The following is a 9,816-nucleotide window of genomic DNA, read 5'->3' on the forward strand; positions in this document are numbered from 1 at the left end:
CTAACAGACAAAATAGAAACAGATTCATAGATAGAGAGCAGACTGACAGCTGTCAGAGGAGAGTGGGGTTGCAGGGCTGTGTGGAAAAGGTGAAGGGATTAAGCGCAAGCGCACACACACACACAAAAAAAAACACCAAATAGACACAGATAATAGTACGGTTATTACCAGAGGGAAAGGGAGGTGGGGGGAGGTAGAAGAGGGTACAGGGGAGATAAATGGTGATGAAAGGAGACTTGACTTGGGGTGGCAAACACACAATAAAATATACAGGTGATATATTATAGAACCATACACCTGAAACCTATATAATTTTATTAACCAATGTCACCCCAATAAATTTAATTTTAAAAATGGGGAAAAGTAGTAACTTTTATGTAATATGTATTTTACCATAATTAAAAAACAAATACAGCCTGGCTGGGTGGCTCAGTTGGTTGAGCGTCATCCTGTACACCAAAAAAAAAAAAGGTTGCAGGTTCATTTTCCCGATTTCGGATACAATCCCTGGGGGGAGGGATTGAAGGCAACTGATGGATGTTTCTCTCACACATAGATGTTTCTCTCTCTTTTTCTCTCTCTCTTGCTCTCACACACACACATGCACATCAATAAAGATATCCTTGGGTGAGGATTAAAAAAAAAAAGGTACAGAGTCTTCAAAAACATACACACATCGATACAGTACTGAGAAAAAGAGAATTGGAGGTAAGGAAGTAGAGACTCTATAGAAACTACTCTTTCAAGAAGTTTGATCATGAAAGGGATCAGAAAAATGGGACAGTAACTGGCAGGAGACACGAAATTAAAGCAAGTTTGTTCCTTATTATTTTTAAGATGAAAGAAACTCTAAATTTGCTTATATGCAAATAGTAATAAAGAGAATGGAATCATGTCTTCCATGGGTAATTTTAGTTATAACTGCTAACCTTAATGACCATTAACCATGTACCAATAAAGTAGGTACTAGTATTAGGGATAAGTCAAGGTTTTTGGCCTAATTACCTGGAAGAATGAAGTTACCATTTACTGAGATGAGGACGACAGTGAGTTCTGACAGGGCAGGGAGGCAGAAAGCAGGCAGGAACTCTATCTTAAACACATTAAATTTGAAATGTCTGATAAATATCTAAATGGTGATATCAAGTATGATTTTAGATATTTGAATCTGGGAAGCAGGAAGGTAGTCCAGGTTGGAAATATAACTTGAGAGTTGTCATCGTATGAGTGATATTTAAAGCTATGAGACTGAATAAAATTATGAAGGGAGAAGTGTAGACAGAAAAATTCAAGGACTGAGTCTAGAGACCAGGAAATTTATGAGGAAAGGAGCCTGAAGAAGACAGGCCATAAATACTAGAGGAACAGGACAGTGGGGTGTTCTGTAAACCCAATCAAGAAAGTGTTTCAAAAAATAGCATGGTCAACTGTGCCAAGTGTTGACAATAAGTAAGATGAGGGCGAAGAACTGACCATTCAAGAATATGAAAGTCTACCCTTGGGGGTATGGCTCACTTGGTTAGAGTAACGTCCTGTGTACCAAAGGGCCGAGGGTTCGATTCCCAGTAAGGGCACATACCTAGGTCTCGGGTTCAATCCTGTTTGGGGCACATACAGGAAGCAACCAATCAATGTGGGCTAGATCCCCAGTAGGGGGCGTGCAGGAGGCAGCCGATCGATGACTCTCATCAATGATGTTTCTATCTCTCTCCCTCTCCTTTCCTCTCTCTGAAATCAATAAAGATATTTTAAAAAAAAGAAAAAAAGAAAGAAAGGCAGTTTTGAAGAATTACAGAAATTACTCTGTGGTACCTCCACCTTAACTCCATATTTTTCAATATAGGCGTTAATTTTTCCATCGTTATAAAATGATATTATCATCATGACCCAAATTTGGCTAAATATTCCAGGCATAGGTGATGCAAAAATAGCTTGGTGCAAAAACAGCGATTGCCTTCACATCTTCATTTGTGTACTCCTAATCTCAGTATCTGCCACCCCATTACACAAGATTATCCTGACAGCACAGAGTTTCTGTAAATCTGGAAGTGTGGTAAAGAACAGTGACTGCTGCCTAGAATTATTCATATTTTCCTGTTGACTGAATGTCTCAGCAATCAGGCCTTGTGGGACCATCCCTACTGTTTGAGCTCCTCAAAGACCCCCTCACAGTTCTTTGGCACCACTCCCAGCATGCCCCTGGACATATATGCTACTTTCTCTTGGGTATATATACCTAGGAGTGTACTTAATCTTTTAAGGAAATGCCAAACTGTCTTCCAAAGAAGCTGCACCATTTTATATTCCCACCAGCAGTGTATGCAGGGTCCAATTATTCTACATTATTATCTTTTTTATTACAGCCATCCTAGAGGGTGTGAAGTGATATCTCATTGTGGTTTTAATATGCATTTCTTTTTCTTTTTTTTAATATAACTTTATTGATTTCAGAGAGAGGATGAGAGAGAGTTAAAACATCAATGATGAGAGAGTTGTCATTGATGGGCTGCCTCCTACATGCCCCCGAATGGGGATCGAGCCTGCAACCTGGGCATGTGCCCTGACCGGGAATCAAACCACGATCTCCTGCATCCCAGGTCAATGCTCAACCATTGAGCCATGCCCAGCCAGGCCTGATATGCATTTCTTCAATGGCTAAAAATGCTGAGCATCTTTTCATGGCTACTTATAGATCTTCTCTGGAGAAATATCTATTCAGATCTTTAGCCCATTTTTTAAACGGTTCTGCTCTCCATCTTAGTTCTTAAAAGATTAGCCTATACACATACCATGTATACTTCCTTACCTTGTTTCACTCAGCAACCCATTCCAACCTTGCTTTTTGCTCCCCAATCTGAAATTGTTTGTCAAAGTCACCAACCACCTCTACACTAACAAAATCAATGACTATTCTTCAGTCTTCATCTTTCAGGATAAAACTATGGTTTGAGGGTTTGTATTTAATTCCAACTGACCTCTTATTCTAATCTTCATTTTCCCTGTCCTGTTTCTTATCTATATTTTTCTGTTTTACAGCATATTTTCTTATTGAATGAAAACTATAAACCAACAATCAAAGGGTATATAAAGAGAACTACAGGTACCACAAAGCAGAATGAATGGAATGGAATCCTGGGGAGTGATAAAGATTATGACTGATACTTTAGTGAGCATGATCAGTTGGGAGAATCTGTGAGAGGAGTTGAGCTTATGAAAGAAGTTCTTGCATTTTATGGCATCAAGAGAACCTGGAGGAAGAACTCTATGCTTAAATGAAACTCTGTGGTTGTAATTGCCCCACACACACTTAATTTCCTTTTCCCCCCTCTATCCTCTCCATCTTGGCACACAGGGCAGTGTAGCTTGATACGTCTACATGTACTGGGTTGCAATCCTTTCTTTTCCTGAATAAATCATTTCTAGTGAAGAAATGCTTAGTTGATACTAGTTTTTGTAGTTGACAGGGGTGGTGGAGAAGATAAAGAAAGGCTGGATAGCCCATCTGGCATGGCTCAGCAGTTGACCACTGACTTATGATCCAGGAGATTGTGGTTTGATTCCCAGTCAGGGCACATGCCGGGGTTGTGGGCTCCATCCCCAGCAGGGGCGTGCAAGAGGCAGCCGATCAATAATTCTCTCACCATTGATGTTTCTCTCCCTCTCCCCCCCCCACTGCCTCTGAAAAGCAATCGAGAAAAAAATCCTCAGGTGAGGATATAAAAATAAATAAATACATATATATAAGATCAAGAGAAAATAGAAATTTATGCAAAATAGGTTGGGAAAGGCAAATTATCCCAAATTATCTGTCCCTTTTCTTTTTTTCCAAAGGAAATGATTGTTGATGCTCTGAGGAGTTAAATTATAATAACACATGCCAGGAAGATGATGTCAGGGAAGGCGTGGTTAAGCCCTTTACAAGTCTGAAATTCCTTTAGTCCCAAACATTTCCTCTTTAAATCTTACCTACATTCAAATCCCTCTACTGATCTAATGTTGAAGAAACAGTGTTGAGACCTTAGAACACAGATCTTTTTACTTCAGGCTTTTTTTTTTTTTAACGAACCAATAATAATTGAAAGTCATTAAAATAGATGTTTTTTAAAAATGTACCACATTATTTTATGGAATGTCTCTTTGAAATCCACATTTTCCCCCTTCTGTGACTATTTTAATTCCAAAGAAAGGAATGGATATTCAGCACTACATCCTGAGGAAAAAAACCTGCCTTTATTAGGAATTATACATTTGTTGTTTTGATTTGCATTTCCCTAATAATTAGTGGTGCTGAACATCTTTTCATATGCCTGTTGGCCATCTGTATGTCTTCCTTGGAAAAATATCTATTCAGATCCTCTGCCTATTTTTCATTTGGGTTATTTGTTTTTTGTTGTTGAGTTGTATGAGTTCTTTATATATTAACCTCTGATACTAACCTCTTATTGGAAGTATTGTTTGCAAATGTCTTCTCCCCCCATCGCAAAAAACCTTCTCCCACTTGTTCTGTTGATGGTTTCCTCTGCTGTGCAGAAGCTTTTTCGTTTGATGGAATCCCATTAGTTTATTTTTGCTTTGTTTCCTTTGCCTTTGGAGTCAAATTCCAAAAACACCACTATGACCAATGTCCAAAAGCTTAGTACCTATGTTTTCTTCTATGTATTTTATTGTTTCAAGTCTTACATTCAAGTCTTTAATCCATTTTGAGTTAATTTTTGTATGTTGTATCATATAGTGGTCTACTTTTATTCTCTTGCATGTGGCTATCCAGTTTTCCCAACACCATTTATTGAAGAGACTTTCCTTTCTCCGCTGTATATTCTTAGCTCCTTCATCGTAAATTAGTTGCCCATATATGTGTGGGGTTATTTCTGGGCTCCCAATTCTGTTCCATTGGCCTGTGTTTTTGTTTGAATCAGATATTTAGAATTTGTACTTTTTTAGAAGTTTAGAGTTCGATTGTTCTTTCAGTTTTTTAAATATTTTTGACAGGTCCAAGAACTTTATTACATAGACTTATTCTACTTGAGAAACTGAGTTCTTAATAGAAATGGCAAATTGGCCAACATCAAAATTGTAACTTTACCTTGTCATAGAAAAAGTCTGGTAGAGTACATATACCAAACTGCTGCCAGTTATTCTCCTTGAGGGGTGAGATTTGGGTAATAAACATCAGGACATGAAGGGAGGACTTGACTTTTAATTTTATAAACCTCTTTATGTTTAAGGATTTTTGTTATTGTTGTTGTTGTTGGTGGTGGTGGTTGTTTTAATCCTCACCTGAGGATATTTTTTCCATTACTTTTTCAGAGAAAGTGGAAGGGAGAGAGAGAGAGAGAAATACATCGATGTGAGAGAGACACATCAATTGGTTGCCTCCCGCACCCACCCCAAACAGGGCCAGGGATCCAGTCTGCAACAGTAATAGGTGCCCTTGGCTGGAATCAAACCCGAGATCCTTCAGTCCGCGGGCCGATGCTCTAACCACTGAGCCAAACCAGCTAGGACTATGCTTAAGTTTTTTTTAATTGGTATGTCTTACACTTACTACTAAAAACTAATAAAAGTTATTTTTCAAATTAAACCTTAGGTATAAAAATGCACAAATTACATGAGCAAATCCATCTAAAACACTCTCCTCAAAAGAGAAATGAACACATGAAGCTCTATATTTCAACACAAAAACAAAGAGCAATGTAGTAATGCTTTAGTCTAAACATACCCAATAGTCACAGACTTACATATAGACGCAAGGAATCATATATATAGCCACAAAGTGATGTCATCATAACACTGACCTGTGAGAACCCAAAGATTTCTTGACAAATGCATTAGTAAGTATGTATCTACTCCCCACCACCACCACCACTGCCAATGTTTCCTGAATTGCTTCTCAAAATTTACAAGTTATCAAGAAGAGAGGTAAGATTTAAATCCAAACCCATAAGCATACCTCTTTGTCCCCTTTACTATTCTAGATTCAGAAGATGGTTAAACGTTATTTTATACTACAAGTGGGGAAGCAAGTAGAGAGCTAAGAAAAGAGAAGATTTTTAGATAGCATCAAATACATGAAACCCCTAATAGGAAAAAAACTAATTCCTCTAATTCATTTTACTTTATTTTAATGGGTCTGGTTAACTGGAGAGACTTGGGGGAGGGAAAAAATCAGGAAGAAAACTTTCATATAGTACTATGTAAGGTCTGAAAAGAATAAAAAAAGATGAACTATCCCTCGAAGTCATATATCCATAAATATGTGTGTATGTATTATAAATAACCAACACCCGACCCATATTTTTTAAGGATATAACTGGAATGAATACCATATAATCCATAAACTAACACTAAGTGTTTTGGGTCTAAACATTTACTCACTGCCTTGATCACACACTGTGTTTAAATCTACCTGTAACAGTTTCTTTAGGTATATGAGAAAGCAGCAGGAATCCTTTCCCACCTTCCAGCACTCCATCAGATGATCAAAAGATCCCTAAATGTCTATGGTATCTTTTTTCTTCAAAGAACAGCTAGGACACTGAGAGAGGGTAAAGGGTCTTTCTGTTACAGCATGGAGTTCCTCCTAATCAGCCCTGAAATGCCAAAAAACTACCAAGGATATTCTCTGGCAAATGTGGGCATGATGTCCACCTCTCTCCAGACTGCTCAGGTGTCCAAGCAAAGACAACTCTTTGGCAGCCTCAGGTTAATCCTAAAGACTCCAAGGATCCCTGCTGAGCCTGACTATCTACAGATCTCAAAGCACCAGCTCAGCAGCAAAGCCCAAAGAATCACAGAACTTTCTGCCTTAATCCTAAAGCGTGTCTTCTCTTAAGGCTCCTTTCCTTCAGGCTGGGTCGGGTGGGGTCTCTATCTAGTCTAGAAGAGTACAACCAGTTCTTGATGAAGCTGTTGTGATTTCACTGACTATATTTCTGCTACCTGATATTACTGGTGGAATGGGCAGGAAGGAAGGTGGGGTGAGAAAGAATGGAAACAGTTAATCAAATAAAATAGTACTGGAGGGGGGTGGACTAGGGGCCAGGGTCTGAGATGACATATTATCCCTGTGGAGATTAGGTATATCAGCAAGAAGTCAAACTAACTTCATTTCTCAAAGATAAAAACTTGTTTTTAATTCCCCTGCCTTCTCAGGCCTCACATACAAAGACTGTAAATTCCTGGAACTTCAGAACCAGGTAAAAAAAGATGTCAGAAAGTGGTGGAAAAGGGAGAGGTGCTGAGATGAGAAAGGAATCCTTTTCCTGTCTTAAAGAGAATGTTAGAGCCAAGAGCACTCCCGGATTCCCAGAAAAGGAAGTAGCTGAATTCCAAAAAAAAAGCACTTTTCCCTACCTTTTTGTTGTTCTTGTTATAGCCAAAAGTCGAAATCCCAGGTCTGGAAGTCACTGATAGCAGCATTTTCTCTTTAATATTAGGGAGCTGAGAGAGAGGAGAGGGAGAGGAACAGGGAGGGAAGAGAGAGAGGGAGAGAGAGAGGAAAAGGAGAGAGGGAGAGAGAGGGAGAGGGGGAGAGGGAGAAAGAGAGAGGGAGAGAGGGAGAGAGAGGGAGGGAGGGAGGGAAAGGGAGGGAGGGAGAGGGTGAAGTGAGGGGGAGGAGAAAGGGGGAGAAAAGGAGCAGGAGGGAGAGAAATGAGGGGGGGTGGGTAAAGAATGAGCTAGGGCTGCTTGTTGACGTCACTGAGAGAAGTTAACCCAGAGTCTGAATGAGGCACTACCACTGGGTCCTAATGCCCAAGATGTTATTTTTTAATTTTTCACAGGCTCAGTAGTTGAAGCAAAAAGAAAAGTTCTTACCCTTTTCAATCCCATCCTCTTTCCTCTAGGAACAAGTTCTGAGTCTCATGAAAAGACAATGGGAATTATTTTCCCTTAGATACTAGCTAAAAGAAGATTGCAAGTTTGATTTTAAAGGGGCCACTGGGACACTGCCTTGGAGAATATGTGAAGAAAACCATACTAAGAATATGTGAGATGAGCTCAGGACTCCTCCCCGCCCCAACACACACATATTTTACATTTACAGTGATCTTAGTACATGAAAAAACAAACAGGAGAGCTCACCAAAAAACAGACAAGCAAAACAGAACATGGGGAATGACTAGTTTCATGTCAGTTCTACTCCTCTTGGGTCATGCTGATGGGCTGATGCCTCTCACGGCTTTTCAGATTCACCCAGGTATGATTTCATACTTAGGAAGGAATTATCAAACTGGACTATGTCATAAAACTTGGTACCTAGTGGTTTCTTTTTCCCCCTTGGCTTTACTGGGATATAATTGCCTAGTGGTTTCTTCAACTATCTTATCTGACTCTTGATATCACTATTTCCTAGTCTTCAAGGTCCACGAAGCTGAAACAGCTAGAGTTACTCACCAAACCTGGAATTTATGTTCAAACTGAAGTTCACAGAGTTGAGAGATGTTTGCTTTAAGTTGTCTCTGAGCTGTAGGGAAAAAAATAACTATTTAAAAAGCATATGCTTTACAAAGAATAAAAATATAAAGTTCTTAGAAAAGACGAATATAGACTTAGTCAAGAATCTAACACAGCTGCAACAATACTCACCTCTAAGTTTCAAAGGAATGTCCTACAGAAGTAGCCTTAACAAGAAAGGAAACTTGTAGGAAATCAAAAATGTAAGAATGATACCCAGGAACACCTACCAATCCAAGTGGAACAGGGATGTAGAATGAAAGCCTTCAAATCCCTTCTTAAGACCACCTTGCTGCCATCATGGATATCCTCTTAAGATATAAATTAACCCTGCCTGCTTTGCCACAATAACCATTAAGTCCAAACCCTCCCTTAAATGAAGTCCCAATCTCTATTCTAGTTTTCCTGTCACTTTTTTGCTATGATAATAGGACAGACAGTACTAACATTCTGCAGAGTAAATACACACATACAACACCCCCAATCTCTAACTTTCATTTCCAATAGGACAGGAAGTGCCGGCTCAGCTCAAGGGACACAGGAAGGGTGGGAACAGCCTCAATGTGGGAATTGCAACAGAGATTGGAAGCACAGCAGCCAATGCAGTAAATAAGTTAATAAAGGCATTTCTCAGTGATACTATATTTTTTTAAAGTCCCTTTTCTACCCTCAGAGATTCTCATTCATTATATACCAAGTTATCTTTGCTATTTAGGCCCTTAGTTAATTTTTTCTCTTTTAGGCTAACAATATGGTACAAAAACCTTAAACTTTAAGGCCTGATTTATAATGGCCGTCAACCTAATTTTTTAAAAATTCTAATATTCTCAGTGTGCTGTGTTCTCCTACTGAATTCCTTAATGCTCAATAATATCTTAGAATTAAAAATAGTTAAAACTTGCCTAGTCAGCATGGCTCAGTGGTTGAGCATTGACCTATGATCCAGGAGATCTCAGTTCTATTCCCGGTCAGGGCACATGCCCAGGTTTAGGGCTCGATCCCCAGCAGGGGCGTGCAAGAGGCAGTTGATCAATGACTCTCTCTCATCATTGATGTTTCTACCTCTCTCGCCCTCTCTCTGAAATCAATAAAAACACTTAAAAAAATAATTAAAACCATGAGTTTTAGAGAGAGGTAGACATGAGTTCAAGTCCTGATACCATTGTTAGTCACCATTTAAGTGACTTTAGGCCAAGTTAGTTAATATCTCTAATTCACTCATTTGCAAAATGGAGATAATACCCACATTATTAGTGTTTGGAATAAAATCTAAGTTCTAGTTTAGTCCTGTCACTCACAAGTCCAGTGATGCTGGGAGAATTACCTCACATATCTGAACCTTGCTCTTTTCATCTGTAAAAC

General features: G+C 39.0%; 1 protein-coding gene across 9 annotated transcripts in view; it reads right to left on the bottom strand.

Moving 5' to 3' along the window:
* Window positions 1–8,956, bottom strand: part of RBMS2 (RNA binding motif single stranded interacting protein 2) — a 47,245-nt gene extending 38,289 nt beyond the window's left edge. For 2 of the 9 annotated variants that reach the window (XM_081127914.1, XM_081127912.1), the window contains exons 1-3: window positions 8,685–8,956; window positions 8,395–8,464; window positions 7,354–7,440 (exon numbers count right to left, since the gene is read on the bottom strand). In XM_081127914.1, the coding sequence (XP_080984040.1) occupies window positions 7,354–7,419 (66 nt within the window). In that variant the 5' untranslated portion in view covers window positions 7,420–7,440; window positions 8,395–8,464; window positions 8,685–8,956. Of the gene's footprint in view, window positions 1–7,353; window positions 7,681–8,394; window positions 8,465–8,586 lie in introns of those variants that run through there. The other 7 variants (XM_081127917.1, XM_081127915.1, XM_081127918.1 and 4 more) reach the window with 5 other exon arrangements.
* Window positions 8,957–9,816: the final 860 nt, after the last annotated feature.

Source organism: Miniopterus schreibersii (assembly GCF_964146895.1).
Source record: "Miniopterus schreibersii genome assembly, chromosome: 2".
Lineage (NCBI taxonomy): Eukaryota > Metazoa > Chordata > Mammalia > Chiroptera > Miniopteridae > Miniopterus > Miniopterus schreibersii.